This window comes from Lynx rufus, unplaced genomic scaffold, assembly GCF_022079265.1.
Source record: "Lynx rufus isolate CCGP_SWC_20201006 ecotype Redwood Valley unplaced genomic scaffold, mLynRuf1.p SCAF_5, whole genome shotgun sequence".
NCBI lineage: Eukaryota > Metazoa > Chordata > Mammalia > Carnivora > Felidae > Lynx > Lynx rufus.
The window spans coordinates 60548530-60566052 of NW_025814867.1; the positions used below are offsets into that span (position 1 = coordinate 60548530).

The window sequence follows — 17523 nt, forward strand, 5'->3', positions numbered from 1 at the left end:
CTACAAAAGGCCATATTTCATTTTTTCTCATTGCCACGTAGTATTCCATTGTGTATATAAACCACAATTTCTTTATCCATTCATCAGTTGATGGACATTTAGGCTCTTTCCATAATTTGGCTATTGTTGAGAGTGCTGCTATGAACATTGGGGTACAAGTGCCCCTATGCATCAGTACTCCTGTATCCCTTGGGTAGATTCCTAGCAGTGCTATTGCTGGGTCATAGGGTAGGTCTATTTTTAATTTTCTGAGGAACCTCCACACTGTTTTCCAGAGCGGCTGCACCAATTTGCATTCCCACCAACAGTGCAAGAGGGTTCCCGTTTCTCCACATCCTCTCCAGCATCTATAGTCTCCTGATTTGTTCATTTTGGCCACTCTGACTGGCGTGAGGTGATACCTGAGTGTGGTTTTGATTTGTATTTCCCTGATAAGGAGCGACGCTGAACATCTTTTCATGTGCCTGTTGGCCATCTGGATGTCTTCTTTAGAGAAGTGTCTATTCATGTTTTCTGCCCATTTCTTCACTGGGTTATTTGTTTTTCGGGTGTGGAGTTTGGTGAGCTCTTTATAGATTTTAGATACTAGCCCTTTGTCCGATATGTCATTTGCAAATATCTTTTCCCATTCCGTTGGTTGTCTTTTAGTTTTGTTGGTTGTTTCCTTTGCTGTGCAGAAGCTTTTTATCTTCATAAGGTCCCAGTAATTCACTTTTGCTTTTAATTCCCTTGCCTTTGGGGATGTGTCGAGTAAGAGATTGCTACGGCTGAGGTCAGAGAGGTCTTTTCCTGCTTTCTCCTCTAAGGTTCTGATGGTTTCCTGTCTCACATTTAGGTCCTTTATCCATTTTGAGTTTATTTTTGTAAATGGTGTGAGAAAGTGGTCTAGTTTCAACCTTCTGCATGTTGCTGTCCAGTTCTCCCAGCACCATTTGTTAAAGAGGCTGTCTTTTTTCCATTGGATGTTCTTTCCTGCTTTGTCAAAGATGAGTTGGCCATATGTTTGTGGGTCTAGTTCTGGGGTTTCTATTCTATTCCATTGGTCTGTGTGTCTGTTTTTGTGCCAATACCATGCTGTCTTGATGATGACAGCTTTGTAGTAGAGGCTGAAGTCTGGGATTGTGATGCCTCCTGCTTTGGTCTTCTTCTTCAAAATTCCTTTGGCTATTCGGGGCCTTTTGTGGTTCCATATGAATTTTAGGATTGCTTGTTCTAGTTTCGAGAAGAATGCTGGTGCAATTTTGATTGGGATTGCATTGAATGTGTAGATAGCTTTGGGTAGTATTGACATTTTGACAATATTTATTTTTCCAATCCATGAGCAGGGAATGTCTTTCCATTTCTTTAAATCTTCTTCAATTACCTTCATAAGCTTTCTATAATTTTCAGCATACAGATCCTTTACATCTTTGGTTAGATTTATTCCTAGGTATTTTATGCTTTTTGGTGCAATTGTGAATGGGATCAGTTTCTTTATTTGTCTTTCTGTTGCTTCATTGTTAGTGTATAAGAATGCAACTGATTTCTGTACATTGATTTTGTATCCTGCAACTTTGCTGAATTCATGTATCAGTTCTAGCAGACTTTTGGTGGAGTCTATCGGATTTTCCATGTATAATATCATGTCATCTGCAAAAAGCGAAAGCTTGACTTCATCTTTGCCAATTTTGATGCCTTTGATTTCCTTTTGTTGTCTGATTGCTGATGCTAGAACTTCCAGCACTATGTTAAATAACAACGGTGAGAGTGGGCATCCCTGTCGTGTTCCTGATCTCAGGGAAAAAGCTCTCAGTTTTTCCCCGTTGAGGATGATGTTAGCTGTGGGCTTTTCATAAATGGCTTTTATGATCTTTAAGTATGTTCCTTCTATCCCGACTTTCTCAAGGGTTTTTATTAAGAAAGGGTGCTGGATTTTATCAAAGGCCTTTTCTGCATCGATTGACAGGATCATATGGTTCTTCTCTTTTTTTTTGTTAATGTGATGTATCACGTTGATTGATTTGCGAATGTTGAACCAGCCCTGCATCCCAGGAATGAATCCCACTTGATCATGGTGAATAATTCTTTTTATATGCTGTTGAATTCGATTTGCTAGTATCTTATTGAGAATTTTGGCATCCATATTCATCAGGGATATTGGCCTGTAGTTCTCTTTTTTTACTGGGTCTCTGTCTGGTTTAGGAATCAAAGTAATACTGGCTTCATAGAATGAGTCTGGAAGTTTTCCTTCCCTTTCTATTTCTTGGAATAGCTTGAGAAGGATAGGTATTATCTCTGCTTTAAACGTCTGGTAGAACTCCCCTGGGAAGCCATCTGGTCCTGGACTCTTATTTGTTGGGAGATTTTTGATAACCGATTCAATTTCTTCGCTGGTTATGGGTCTGTTCAAGCTTTCTATTTCCTCCTGATTGAGTTTTGGAAGAGTGTGGGTGTTCAGGAATTTGTCCATTTCTTCCAGGTTGTCCAATTTGTTGGCATATAATTTTTCATAGTATTCCCTGATAATTGTTTGTATCTCTGAGGGATTGGTTGTAATAATTCCATTTTCGTTCATGATTTTATCTATTTGGGTCATCTCCCTTTTCTTTTTGAGAAGCCTGGCTAGAGGTTTGTCAATTTTGTTTATTTTTTCAAAAAACCAACTCTTGGTTTCGTTGATCTGCTCTACAGTTTTTTTAGATTCTATATTGTTTATTTCTGCTCTGATCTTTATTATTTCTCTTCTTCTGCTGGGTTTAGGCTGCCTTTGCTGTTCTGCTTCTATTTCCTTTAGGTGTGCTGTTAGATTTTGTATTTGGGATTTTTCTTGTTTCTTGAGATAGGCCTGGATTGCGATGTATTTTCCTCTCAGGACTGCCTTCGCTGCGTCCCAAAGCGTTTGGATTGTTGTATTTTCATTTTCGTTTGTTTCCATATATTTTTTGATTTCTTCTCTAATTGCCTGGTTGACCCACTCATTCGTGAGTAGGGTGTTCTTTAACCTCCATGCTTTTGGAGGTTTTCCAGACTTTTTCCTGTGGTTGACTTCAAGCTTCATAGCATTGTGGTCTGAAAGTATGCATGGTATAATTTCAATTCTTGTAAACTTATGAAGGGCTGATTTGTGACCCAGTATATGATCTATCTTGGAGAATGTTCCATGTGCACTCGAGAAGAAAGTATATTCTGTTGCTTTGGGATGCAGAGTTCTAAATATATCTGTCAAGTCCATCTGATCCAGTGTCTCATTCAGGGCCCTTGTTTCTTTATTGACCGTGTGTCTAGATGATCTATCCATTTCTGTAAGTGGGGTGTTAAAGTCCCCAGCAATTACCACATTCTTATCAATAAGGTTGCTTATGTTTATGAGTAATTGTTTTATATATTTGGGGGCTCCGGTATTCGGCGCATAGACATTTATAATTGTTAGCTCTTCCTGATGGATAGACCCTGTAACTATTATATAATGTCCTTCTTCATCTCTTGTTACAGCCTTTAATTTAAAGTCTAGTTTGTCTGATATAAGTATGGCTACTCCAGCTTTCTTCTGGCTTCCAGTAGCATGATAAATAGTTCTCCATCCCCTCACTCTCAATCTAAAGGTGTCCTCAGGTCTAAAATGAGTCTCTTGTAGACAGCAAATAGATGGGTCTTGTTTTTTTATCCATTCTGATACCCTATGTCTTTTGGTTGGCGCATTTAATCCATTTACATTCAGTGTTATTATAGAAAGATACGGGTTTAGAGTCATTGTGATGTCTGTATGTTTTATGCTTGTAGTGATGTCTCTGGTACTTTGTCTCACAGGGTCCCCCTTAGGATCTCTTGTAGGGCTGGTTTAGTGGTGACAAATTCCTTCAGTTTTTGTTTGTTTGGGAAGACCTTTATCTCTCCTTCTATTCTAAATGACAGACTTGCTGGATAAAGGATTCTTGGCTGCATATTTTTGCTGTCTAGCACCCTGAAAATCTCGTGCCAATTCTTTCTGGCCTGCCAAGTTTCAAAAGAGAGATCAGTCACGAGTCTTATAGGTCTCCCTTTATATGTGAGGGCACGTTTACCCCTTGCTGCTTTCAGAATTTTCTCTTTATCCTTGTATTTTGCCAGTTTCACTATGATATGTCGTGCAGAAGATCGATTCAAGTTACGTCTGAAGGGAGTTCTCTGTGCCTCTTGGATTTCAATGCCTTTTTCCTTCCCCAGTTCAGGGAAGTTCTCAGCTATGATTTCTTCAAGTACCCCTTCAGCACCTTTCCCTCTCTCTTCCTCCTCTGGGATACCAATTATGCGTAAATTATTTCTTTTTAGTGTATCACTTAGTTCTCTAATTTTCCCCTCATACTCCTGGATTTTTTTATCTCTCTTTTTCTCAGCTTCCTCTTTTTCCATAACTTTATCTTCTAGTTCACCTATTCTCTCCTCTGCCTCTTCCATCCGAGCTGTGGCGGTTTGCATTTTGTTTTCCATTTCCTTTAAAGCGTTTTTCAGCTCCTCGTGACTGTTCATTAGTCCCCTGATGTCTGTAGCAAGAGATTCTCTGCTGTCCTGTATGCTGTTTTCCAGCCCAGCGATTAATTTTATGACTATTATTCTAAATTCACTTTCTGTTATATTATTTAAATCCTTTTTGATCAGCTCATTAGCTGTTGTTATTTCCTGGAGATTCTTCTGGGGGGAATTCTTCCGCTTGGTCATTTTGGATAGTCCCTGGTGTGGTGAGGGCCTGCAGGGCACTTCCCCTGTGCTGTGGTGTATAACTGGAGTTGGAGGGCGGGGCCGCAGTCCGACCTGATGTCTGCCCCCAGCCCACCGCTGGGGCCACAGTTAGACTGGTGTGTGCCTTCTCTTCCCCTCTCCTAGGGGCGGGATTCACTGTGGGGTGGCGTGGCCCGTCTGGGCTACTTGCACACTGCCAGGCTTGTGATGCTGGGGATCTGGCGTATTAGCTGGGGTGGGAAGGCAAGGTGCACGGCGGCAGGGGGGGCAGGCTTAGCTCGCTTCTCCTTAGGTGATCCACTTCAGGAGGGGCCCTGTGCAGCCGGAGGGAGTCAGATCGCTGCCGGAGGTTTGGCTCCGCAGAAGCACAGAGTTGGGTGTTCGCGCGGAGCGAGCAATTTCCCTGGCCGGAGCCGGTTTCCTTTGGGATTTTGGCTGGGGGATGGGCGGGGGAGATGGCGCTGGCGAGCGCCTTTGTTCCCCGCCAAACTGAGCTCTGTCGTCCGGGGGCTCCGCAGCTCACCCTCCCTTTGTCCTCCAGCCTTCCCGCTTTCTGAGCAGAGCTGTTAACTTATGACCTCCCAGACGCTAAGTCGCGCTTGCTGTCGGAACACAGTCCGTCAGGCCCCTCCGCTTTTGCAAGCCGGACTCGGGGGCTCTGCTTGGCCGGCGAGCCGCCCCTCCGCCCCGGCTCCCTCCCGCCAGTCCGTGGAGCGCGCACCGCCTCGCCGCCCTTCCTACCCTCTTCCGTGGGCCTCTCGTCTGCACTTGGGTCCGGTGACTCTGTTCTGCTAATCCTCTGGCGGTTTTCTGGGTTATTTAGGCAGGTGTAGGTGGAATCTAAGTGATCAGCAGGACGCGCGGTGAGCCCAGCGTCCTCCTACGCCGCCATCTTCCTAGTATCCCCCCAGAGCTCACATTTTAATAGGATACACAAGAATGTGAGCAAGAGATGGAAATGTAATGTAATAAGTGTTATAATATAAATTTGTATAAAATGTTCTAGAAATAAAGATAAGGGATGGTTGAGTCTAAGTGAGCATGTTGGGGAAATGTACACTGAAAAGTTAATTGTGAGGGGAAGATGAAGGATGAATGAGAATTTCCTGGGTAGATACCATGGAGAAGGGCCTGCCAGACAGAGGGGACAGGTGTAAGAGAGACTGAGAAGTCAGAGAAGACTTTCTACTTTGGTACTGGCTGGGCAGTGATCTTAACAAAGAAAGAAAAATAGTCATCACTTATTTAACATCTTCTATTTGCCAGACTTTGTGTTATGAATATAATTATGTAATGAGGTACTATAATTGAAACTTTAAAAAAAATTTTTAAAAATCTTTGGTGCCTGGAATTTATTTGAGAAAAGGGAGGGAGTACAACTGCCATTTAATGTTTCTGCTTTCATATCACCAAAGATCTACATTCATGTTTAAGACAAAGTGTTTATTTGTTTGGGAAAAGCAACATGATGAAATTTCCATTATGCAAATAGAACCAGTGGGATGGAAATAGTGAAGTTTGAAATGATGAGGGTATAATTTATTCTACATGGTATGAAAAGGTATCCACTGAAGGTCAGAATCTGCTGTTGTCGATTCTGATCATGACTGGGAATCTGGCCTCAGAGATGGGAGAAAATCTGTGTTTCTTTCTGCTGGGAAAAGTTGGAGGACTCCAACTGCTGGGTTGGAGGGAGATGAAAAAGACTCTGGGTGAGGGTGGGTTCTGGTACCATGACAGCGGTAGGCTAAGGTCAGCAGTGGACAGAAGACTCCCTGGTTACAAGACATGGCTTGGACTCCAGAACACTCTTCCCTGGCACCTGGTTTTTAAATTACTTTCCACCTTAGAAGCCTCTTTTGTTAACATAAAGCCGTCAGTAAAATTTGGCTAAACATTGAAGTTGTTCTTGTATTAGTTTGCCAAGGGCTACCTCAACAAATTACCACAAAGTAGGTGGCTTAAACAACAGAAACTTATTGTTTCATAATTGTAGAGGTCTAAAATTAAGGTGTGGGTAGCATTGGTTCTTTCTGAGGACTATGAGGGAGAAGTCTGTTCTAGGCCTCTCTCCTCAGCCTGTAGATGGCCATCTTCTCCCTCTGTCTCTTCATGTAGCCTTCCTGCTTTGTGTATCTCTCTATCCAAATTTCTCCTTTTTATAAGGACTCCAGCCGTGCTGGATTAGGGTCCACCCTAATAACTTCACTTTAACTTGATTACCTCTGTGAAGACTGCCACCAAACAAGGTCACACATTTTGGGGGGAGTGGAAGTTAAGACTTCAACGTATGAATCAGGAAGGACATAACTCAAACCCATAACCGTTTTTCTTGGAGGAATCAAAAGAGAAGTCTGTGTCACACTATGAGAGAAGTTGTATGAGAAGTGTGGCCAGTTTGGAGAAGCTGATAATAAGACCAAAGAGTCTGCTGTCCAGAATGTAGTAGCCTGGGTGGAATTGTCGTCTGGGCAGCATTCTTATGAAGATTCCTAAAATGTTGGAGAAGGGAATTCTGAAAAAAGCCTGTATTTGCTGTTGCCAACTGAGTTTGAAACTTATGTATTATTATCTAGGCATTTGTTAACTAGGTTGATGATGCTGGGGCCACTTTGGCTACAAGTGTCATTATTCCAATTTCATACTAATAAAACCACAACTCAGGACAGCTGATGACTCTCCTAAGACACCACTGTAGTACAAGGCATGAACAATTTTCAAACTCAGTGTTTTTGGCCCCAAACAGTGATCTTTCCAAAGGAAAAAGAGAGAGAGAAAAATAAATTTGAAAATAAATAAGTTAATCCCCCAAACTGTTATTAGAAGATAAACTGTCACATCACTTTATCTCCAATGTTTCACACATAATAGGAGCAAAAACAAAACAAAACAAGCAAACAAACAAAAACAAAACACCCAAAACTCTTTGAAAGACTAAATCACATCCAGGTAGAGATATACAGGGATGCTAGGGAATTAGAAGAGAGATTGGGGGAGAAATTCAGATATTAGAGACATGAAGAAAAAGGGACAAATAAAAGAGAGTAAGAAGAAGAAAATTCTGAAGAAACAATTCTAGTAAATATTAGCTGGGAATAGAAAGAAAAACAAATGTAGGTCAGGGAACATCACAATTTTACAATGGAGAGAAAAATAAACAGAAGTTAGGAGTGCTCCAGGGGTTAAAGAAAGAAAGATTTTTCAAGAAAAAGGAAATAGTAAATAATATTAGGATCAAGAACCTAGAGTAAGGGTGAGAAAAGCATAGGGTACCTCTTTCTCCAGGATGACAAGGAAGGTAGAGGAAGAGAAGATTATCAAAGATGTAGACGAATTTTGAGGTGAAGGGTAGGGACGCAGATTTGCCTAATGATATGTTTTCTTTAAGGAACAGGAAGTTGAGACATATGTTGAGAGTAAGAGAAATCAACATAAAGCAGCGCCTGCGGAACAGAAGTTAAATTTTGGTGTGGTGTGTGTGAGTATTAAAAAAGGAAGTTCTTTGAAGAGAAATAAGGAGTCCCCAGTTCCAGCCTCAATGATGCCAGAAGGGACTGCTTCCTGGGTTTTTGCTTAACAAAATTAATAGTTGGGGAGCAGGAATGGCTTTTGGGGTAGATTTGGGGTTGAGGATGATTAGGGAGAAATCAGAGCAGAATAAAGACAAAATAACAAAAAGCATTAAAAAATATTATCTGCGAATATGATTACAATGACTGACTGGATCCCGGCTTAGTGGAAAATGCAGGAAAAGCCAAGACATTTAAGTGGCAAAAGGCCTGGGAGAGGGGTGCACAGACCATCCAGGTTTTGATGAGTCTGCAGAAAATTTTAGAAACGAAAGAACAGAATATCATCTATTAGACATCTGCCTCTTTTAAAAAGTTGAGATAGAATGTGAATCATTTGGGCATAACTTACTCTGAAGTTTCTCCTGTTGGCTAGAAGCATGATATTTAGAAATCAGTGTTTATATTCTTGTTTCCTGAGATAAGCCTTTGCAATTTCCATTTTGAATTAACTACCTAAAACTCTCCATAGGACTCTATTTAAATTCAATGACTGTTGGAGCACCGGTGGTCAAAGCTGGTGTAACACATCTTTTAATTGTGGTACCTTAAGTGGTTGGGGGATTTCATCTCCCTTAAATGTAACAGAAGACAGATATTTAAAATTCCAATTAAGAGATTAGAGAAAGGTACGTTTATATACTAAAAAGAATAAAAAGTCCTTTTTATCCTGATGTTCTAGCTTGAACACTTACACCTCTTCATCTATTGCAGAGAATACTGGGTGCTTAAATTCAGTCCCCCACGTGGCAAAACAGTGCTTATGGAACAGTGGTTCCGTAAAGTGGAGCTACACTTCCAAATGCATTTTTCTTTTCGACAATAGCCTTTTCAAATATTTGTTATCTTTTAGCCAGCTATTCAAATTCCTCCATGAGTGAAAACCTAAGAACTGGAATAATAAAATAACGTTACCAACCTAGGGAGGCTGATTTCCACTTCCTCTTCTTGCATCTCAGAGAACCATTTCAGGATTCGATGCGCAGTAATGCGCTTTTCCATTTCTTCTATGTTCACATCTTCTGCAGGGAGTATGATGATTAAACTAAACTCGTCACCTTTATAAGGTAATTCCAAAACCTGGTAGTTCACGGAGGATTCAGAAAAATAGCCTGGAACGGAGAAATAAAATATTAAATATTCTTGGCAATTCCCCAATTAATGCTTCAAAGCAGGATTTCTCACCTCACCATATTTTGTTCGCAAAAGAGCCTTCATCATTGGAACTTTGACTGCTGCACCATCTTTCTTAGTAAAATTCATCAACTGTGTGTTCTCTTTTGTGAACTTCTGCTTCCAATCGCCCTTGAAATAAACAGCATTCACCAGGATGAGCCGAGTCAGAGGGCCAAATTCTTCCCCGGAAAACATGTTTTTAATTTTCCCTGTGAAGGGGGTGCAGGAGGAGGCAGAAAGAGATGTGCAAGAGCGACTCAGTGGAATGCCTTAAATAGAATTAAACCACAAATTTCTTTTGCAGGTCATTATAAACGGGGTGCTTTATCATCTAGCCTTGGCAATTTTGAGAGTAAAGAGGAGCACTGTTACTTATTTCACTTAGACACAGGTACAAATGAGATCTCACTAGGAAACCGGAGATACGAGATTGTCTTAGGCAAACCTGGACAGACCTGCTATTGGACTCTCTTCGGCGAGCTTGTTTGTCTAAATCGTTTTTCAGCCAGAAAGAATGAAAACGGAATGTCCCTTCCTGCATATTTATTGATGATTTTCAAACTTTATTTCAAGTTTCTCCAGCAGGTCAATCAGAATTAATAAGTCAGTGGTACACTCAAACCTTCTATTCCTGTGGCTACAGCCACTGACCATTGGGAACGGACAAGAATGGAGTTGTTAGTATGATTTTCTTCCTCTAAACAACCAGTCGGCTATTTCTATGTCCCGTGACTAGTTCAGTTAAGAGATAAAAGCATGAATGAGTGCCATGGAGCTGTCTAGGGATATTCATTTTGTGTCCCATCAATGGGACTTCCCTGTGAACGCTGCTCAGAACACCCATCTCACATTTTGAACCATGCCTCCCTGAATGACGCTTCCTATCAAGAATATGGTAGCATCATATATCATCATAATTTTTGGTAGCAGAATGAATGAACAAAGAAACAAACTACTGTTAATCAAGGCCTGATTATATGCTTGTTATTTCTCATACATTATTATCAAACCTGCTAATAATCCTGAAATATTTTAATAGTATCCTCATCTTAGATAGGGCATAGCTTCGAACCGGTTAGGATTTGAACTCAGATCTGAAGGACTTTAAGCTGTGTTCTTTCTACTCTGTCACTCCATAATCCCTGAGGAATTTTTGCTAGCTTATATTGAGATTAAAGTTTAGATTACCATGTTTATGATAGGGTTATCCACATTTATTATTAAAAATTAACCCATCCAACTGAGATGTGTTAATTATTTACAGTATATGTGGGAAAGAAGGCAGTTGAGGCTGATCTCTTTTTTTACCTGGCCCAAGATATTACTTCGGCTGCCGTAGATTAAAAACCTATGCTTAAACAAAACCTATTATTAAAAGTTTTCCATTAAAAATTCTCTAAATAGGCGTCGCTGAAAAAAATCTGTATGCTTTTCAAAGCAGCTGACAATTTCTCTCAGTTTTACAATTTAGTATTAATTTGAATAACAGGGAAGCAAAATGGGAGGTTTGATTCCTCTGAGCCACAGTTTAACAGGAAAATATTCAACCATTCTTTACTTTAGGATATTAAAAACCATGCATACAATGGCAAATAATGATTTTACGAAAATGGGAAACTTTACCATCTGTTTTGCTTTCTACCCAGGTACTTATTGTCTCTGCAGAAGCCTTTGCATCTTGAAAATCCACCAGTTTTATGGCACTCTGAAAAAACTCCTTGTTGCTATGGAGATACTGTTCTTTCACTGTGAATCCTTCTTGAAGGTAGAGGGCATTGGCAAGATTAAATGTAAATTCTTGCCTTTTCTCTGAGATGGCGGAGAAAAATGACTCCAGCACAGAAAATTCTTCTCCTAAAAAATAATTATAATGTATACTGACATATTGAACAACATAAAAACAACAGCTTTTCAGCTTTACTTCTAAGTGTTGATTCATATCACCATTTTTTGCACCCTTAGGTAAAACTAACGATCCTTTCTAAGTTAGTATAAATATTTTAAGCATTTATCTTCATACAATATGCATTTTATAAAGAACTCAGTTCTTATATAGGAAAAAAAAAAGAATGTCCATGTAAATTTGAAATGTGTCAAAAACAAGAATGTGCATTTAAACAGGCTGAAGGAAATTCCCTTTTTATAGTCAAATTTAGCTCATTCTTACTTGTTGGAAATTTATCTTTAGAACCTCATTCTTTGCATAACATGCGATATTTATGGAAGGAGAATACTAATGAATACTGATGGTGGTATGACAGTGATGAGCAATCCTTTTCATTATTGCTTTTATTTCAGCTTAAGAAAGTTCTCATAAGAGATGAGCAATGGCACCTGTCCAAGTTTTGCAATTTATGAGGTAATCCCTGTAATCATCTCCAGAGATGTGCAAGAACAGAATTGCCTATTTCTTCAGGTTCATGAATGTATATCCTGTGACCGTCTACATGAACAGTACCAGTCTTAACCATTCCAACTATCACCACTCGTCAACTGAGTCCAGTAGAGTCAGTTAAGAATCACTGTTGAGGGGCGCCTGGGTGGCGCAGTCGGTTAAGCGTCCGACTTCAGCCAGGTCACGATCTCGCGGTCCGTGAGTTCGAGCCCCGCGTCGGGCTCTGGGCTGATGGCTCAGAGCCTGGAGCCTGTTTCCGATTCTGTGTCTCCCTCTCTCTCTGCCCCTCCCCCGTTCATGCTCTGTCTCTCTCTGTCCCAAAAATAAATAAACGTTGAAAAAAAAAATTTTTAAAAGAATCACTGTTGGCCTATTATTTATTTACCGTTGGATTATTCTGACCACCATGGATTGTCGGGAAGATACATGTGCCTATGAGAGAATTCAGGTTTGATCTTTGTTCAGAGGCTTCCTATCCATTACCAAAAATATAATGTTTTTCATTCCTATCTGGCTTACTCCTGGAACTCAATCATTAAGTCTAGGAACTCTATTTCAAATCAAAGTTTCTTTCAGGGCCATTGTTATATTTTGAGTTACATACTAAAAATACCACTTTCATAACTTAAAAGTTGAGTATGCCTAATTAATCTTTATTGAAGAAAATATAAATCATTCATCACTAGAATATACCCACTGAATAAAGAGAGAAAATTTTTACTGAGAACTTGTCTTGAGTTGTCCACTTGAAATGCGATGGCGGCCGGGGGAGATGCGCGCATCTGTGCACTTTAGCAGAGAGCTAGCAGTCAATGGGCATCTTTGTATAAATAAGAACAGCTTCCCTCACAGGTGGGGGAGGAGGAGGGTTTCAGCCCAGTGGCCTCATATCTCGTCTAGCTGAGTGGAGCCTGCATTTCCATTCCCACTTGTCTCCTTGTCCTCCCCTGCTCTTATGCAGGTACAACCCACATAACCATATCGCAGGCTCTGGGAGGTATATTTCATTATGTTTCAAACTCCATGATGCTGCATTCTGGGGATATAGATACAGATATAAACAATCTTAGCCCTAAAAACTTACTTCCCTTTGGTTGGATTAGAAGAATTTCACTAAGTCTTTACAATCCTAGAATTCTTACATAAGGAAGGAATGAAAGTTAATCTATTTAACTGGTTTCTGCGATGGTTTTAGATGCAATCATTTGCTATTTGAAGCTGAGGAAATATCTCAATAAAGGCAGGCTACAGAGCCTTTCTGAGTTAAGGCATGTGAGTTTTTTCAAAAGAATTAATTAAGGTCAGAAATGAAGTGGCAGAATTTGAAACCAATCTTCAGAAGTTTGTAATTTATGAACATCTTTAAAGGAATGGGGGGGGGGAGGGGAAGGGGAGAAAAAATAGTTCCAACTCATTTGTCAGAGCAAATAGATTTATGTCATGTACTTAAGGTCCAAGACTGTGTGACAAACAGTCAGTTTCCCTTTGATAAATCACTGGACTCAGAAGTCAATGAAAAATGTCATCAAGTAGCACAAGTTTGGAGGAGAATATAAAGTTATCTGTCTTATAAATTTGATTTAATTTCAGATTAATAACCTCTTCTAGCACAGATCAAAACGAATATGTATACATGGCTCCCAATAAGTAGTGAGAATAAATTTATTTCATTTCCTAAAACAGAGTCATAGAACACCTATAGGCCATGGGGTGAATATAACTTTTGGTTTGATTGTACTAGTCCTCCAGAAAATGTTCTAAAATTCAGTACATGTATACTTCTCCTGCTATTAAGAGCCCAAAGGCCAACTGTGTGTGAAATATGAGAGATCTAAAGATGAAAACAAAGGCAGTCATAGGATTATAGATTATTTTAGCCAAAAGGTCCATATGAATCATTTATTAAAACTCTTCTTTTTATAGTGAGGAATCTAAAATCCAGAGACGTACAGTCACTGGAGAGGTGCCAAATCACAAGATTATTTGGTTTTGGAACTGGGATCAGAATGCAAAGCTGACCCTCTTTCCATAACACTCTTAGAATAGCAAGCACCCCAGTTAGTCTTTGATTAGTAAGCAGCATGTTAGAGGCAAAGCAAAACGGAGAATTATCAGATGCTCGGTAGACTAGAGAAGGTAAATTCTGAGCAGAAGTTTTGACAATTGGGGGAAAAAGGAAAACTGAGGACACTGAGAGCCCTGTGGGGTTAGGATGCCAGGAATTGTATGACCATCTGTAGAATAAGCCAGGTGTTAACATAAAACAGCCTAGTATGACAGGTAGTAACTTTTGATAACCACTGGGAATGGAAGGTAGGGCCAGGACCAAGATGAGTCAAGGAGGCATTTATATTGAGCATGAAATTTAATGAGATGCCAGCAGACTCAATAATCAAGATAATATTTTACTGTAACAGTAAAAATCCGTATTAATCAAAGAAATCCATGAAGTACATTTGTAAAAATGCTCAATGAAGACAGGATCATTACTAGTGATTTTCCTGTTCCTCTTGGGTTCCAAGGTGGCCCTACCAGGCACCACCTTCTGATCTTACACCTTGTTCCGCCCTTCACACCACTTTGCTCTTCTTTCTTTAGACCATCTGGGCCTCTTCTCCATTTCCTTGCTCTCTTCCACTCTGTTCCCTTCCTTAACTCTGTCTCCTTTTTCTTTGTTCCTTAATTCTCTCCTCCTTTTTTTCTCCAGAGTTTATTTTTTCATATTTTCTCTCTCTCTCTCTGGCTCATCTTCCTTTTCCTTTTGCAATAACCTTCCAACTGTGTCCCTGTGTCTCTCTCCTTCACAAAGCATAATAGAAGGCAATTTTGAGGGGCACCTGGGTGGCTCAGTCAGTTGAGCATCCGACTTCGGCTCAGGTCATGATCTCACGATTCATGAGTTTGAGCCCCGCGTCGGGCTCTGTGCTGATATCTCAGAGCCTGGAGCCTGCTTCAGATTCTGTGTCTCCCTCTCTCTCTGCTCCTCCCCTGCTCACACTCGGTCTCTCTCTCAAAAACAAATAAAGATTTAAAAAAGTTAAAAAAAAAAAGAAAGCAATTTTGATAGATTTTGTTACATGTGTTACAATGTTAATGTTTAATTGCCCATCTATATTTTCCCAAGGAAAATATAATATATTGCTCTTCTGATCTAGAACTCTTACTGAATCATTTTTGGAATTCATTCTGGACAAGCTACTTTAACCTTTCTTTGCTTCCATGTCCTCATCTAAACAGCAGGGTTATGTCTACATCACAGAGTAACTGTAAATATTAAGTAGGAGAGCAGATATCAAGCACAGAAAAAAGTGTCTGCTACACTATATACATGTTTGATAGTGTCATCATCATTATTGCTATGATTAGCATTACATTCACAATCCAGAGTTGTTAACATTTCTGTTTCTCTACAAGATATACCCATTTAGAGTAATTTAGATTTCAGAGGCACTAATTTTGCTAATTTATCTTAGAGTCAACTTTACATATCTTTATAAATGTATTTTTACTTTTCAAAGCAGTATCAAGTGATGAAATGCTTCTGCGACTCTCTTATGGGATTTGCTGAAATTAATCTAGACAGTCAAGACTAAATCTGGAACACAGTGGCTTCATTTTACATTATTCACAAAGGAAAATTCTTGCAATTAACTTCACTATCACCAACTTCTTTTCTACATAAAATTGCCTTTATTTAAAATGAAGCAAATGAGACTTTGTAAAAACAGAAAGGCAAATTCCCAAATATAAGTGCTCTGTTCTAAGGCAAACATACTGAAATTGGTTATAGTTATATAGTGATTACATTTCCAAATCGAAAAATCTGGAAATTTGCTCTGATGTTTAGGACATATTATCTGACAGTGATGTAGAAGTTTAAAATTAAAATTATTATGGAAATCGAGAACACAGGATAGCCCGAGAAAGGGACAACTGCCCTTTCAAACAGGACACCAGCACCAAAGCTCTACAGTAGCTCAGATAGGCCTTTGGGAGACTCTAAGACAGCAACCCCTCAAACGTCAAAAGGTCTTGGATGGTTTATGTAATTTTTTTTTCAGATTTTCTTTAAAAACTATTAACCAAACAAGCTTTTTAAATGTATAAATTAATACTTCTTCTTGGTCTCAGTTAAGTGAAAAAGTTAAATTTTATTTAGAAAACTAACTTTAGAAAGTTAATAAAGTAATGAGAGATGCACACAAAGATTTCTGGGTAAGGATGCTCGTTGAAGCATTTTTATAACAGAAATACTGGAAACAACCTAATGAAGAAGGGGTTAGTAAGTAATGATAGTTCCATAAGAGGCCATGAAATGCAACAATTAAGAACCATATTCTGAAACTGATGCGAAAAATGATCATAGCATCATGATAGTGGAAATATAAACAAACAGAAAACCATACACATACATACACACATTCACGCACACAACACGATCTCAATTAATTAAATCTGGCTAAACCAGACCAGAAGAAAATATACTGTCACACTCACAGCTTTATATCTGTATTAAAAATAATACATTCTTTTGGTAACATTTTCATTGGGAAACAATTAAAATGATTATTATATACAATTCTCCATTTTATTATAATTTTACACTTTTGATAACATTTTCCATTGATTTAAGTTGTGTCACCCTGAACTTCTAATTTTAAAAATAAATTTGGCCAGATCTTATCCAGCATAAATAATCATATGTAATGGGGCACCTGGGTGGCTCAGTTGGTTAAGCATCCAACTTCGGCTCAGGTCATGATCTCCTGGTCTGTGAGTTTGAGCCCCGCATTGGGCTCTGCACTGATAGCTCCGAGCCTGGAGCCTGCCTTGGATTCTGTGTCTCCCTCGTTCTCTGCCCCTCCCCCACTCATGCTCTGTCTCTGTCTCAAAAATAAATAAACATTAAAAAAAAATTTTAATAATTATATGTAAGAATCTCACCAGTTGAGTTTTCCTGAAGTTTTAACGTTTGTCTTATCTGCTCCTGTGCGTTTCCTTTTGCTCCCAGTTGTACCATCCCAAGAACCAACGTTGTTCCAAGGGGGGAAAATATAATGTTGTCCTTATGAGATAAACAAATAGCTTGATAAAGATCCACTGCAAATTCGATATTTCTTTGAGCCAAGGGTCTTGAGGCTTGACTTCCAGAACAAATCAACAGTAGACTCCACAACAAGATCTTATCCATTTTGACTTCTGTGCATTAATTTAAAATTCATTAGTTTTCAAAATAACCAGAGGTGACCATAGTGAGCTCAACTGACAACCTTCTTCCTATTAGAATTCTTTGTCTTAAGTCAAACATTATTACAAGGAGATTCTCATGCCAGTTTGCAGAATAAGCCTCATCTATTAGGAGAAATAAGCATGTGCAAATGGCATTTTTATATTCCTTCAAGAACTAGTCCAAAACATAAGGCAGTCTTCTAAAATCAAAGAAGAAATTATAATTCTGGAACAACGTCAATAGCAATATGATCTCTAAATAGCTAAATGATGCTTTTTCCTATCTTTCCCATGGTTTTAAGTGAGATACCTGTAACTCTTTATCAAGGGAATCCTCTCTCCACACTACTCGAAAATGGTTTATAGATGAAAAGAGAAATGGAATAAAATATGAAGACACTCCAGTGTGGTTTTGAACCTATAACAGTGCAAAGTTAATGTATTCTAAATCAGTTTGAG

General features: G+C 39.2%; 1 protein-coding gene across 1 annotated transcript in view; it reads right to left on the reverse strand.

Annotated features, from left to right (window-relative positions):
- Positions 1-17267, reverse strand: part of SERPINI2 (serpin family I member 2) — a 37813-nt gene extending 20546 nt beyond the window's left edge. Inside the window, exons 1-4 of the mRNA XM_047098910.1 lie at positions 16780-17267; positions 11064-11294; positions 9455-9649; positions 9184-9376 (exon numbers count right to left, since the gene is read on the reverse strand). Coding sequence (XP_046954866.1) covers positions 9184-9376; positions 9455-9649; positions 11064-11294; positions 16780-17026 — 866 coding nt within the window. The 5' untranslated portion in view covers positions 17027-17267. The remainder of the gene's footprint in view (positions 1-9183; positions 9377-9454; positions 9650-11063; positions 11295-16779) is intronic.
- Positions 17268-17523: the final 256 nt, after the last annotated feature.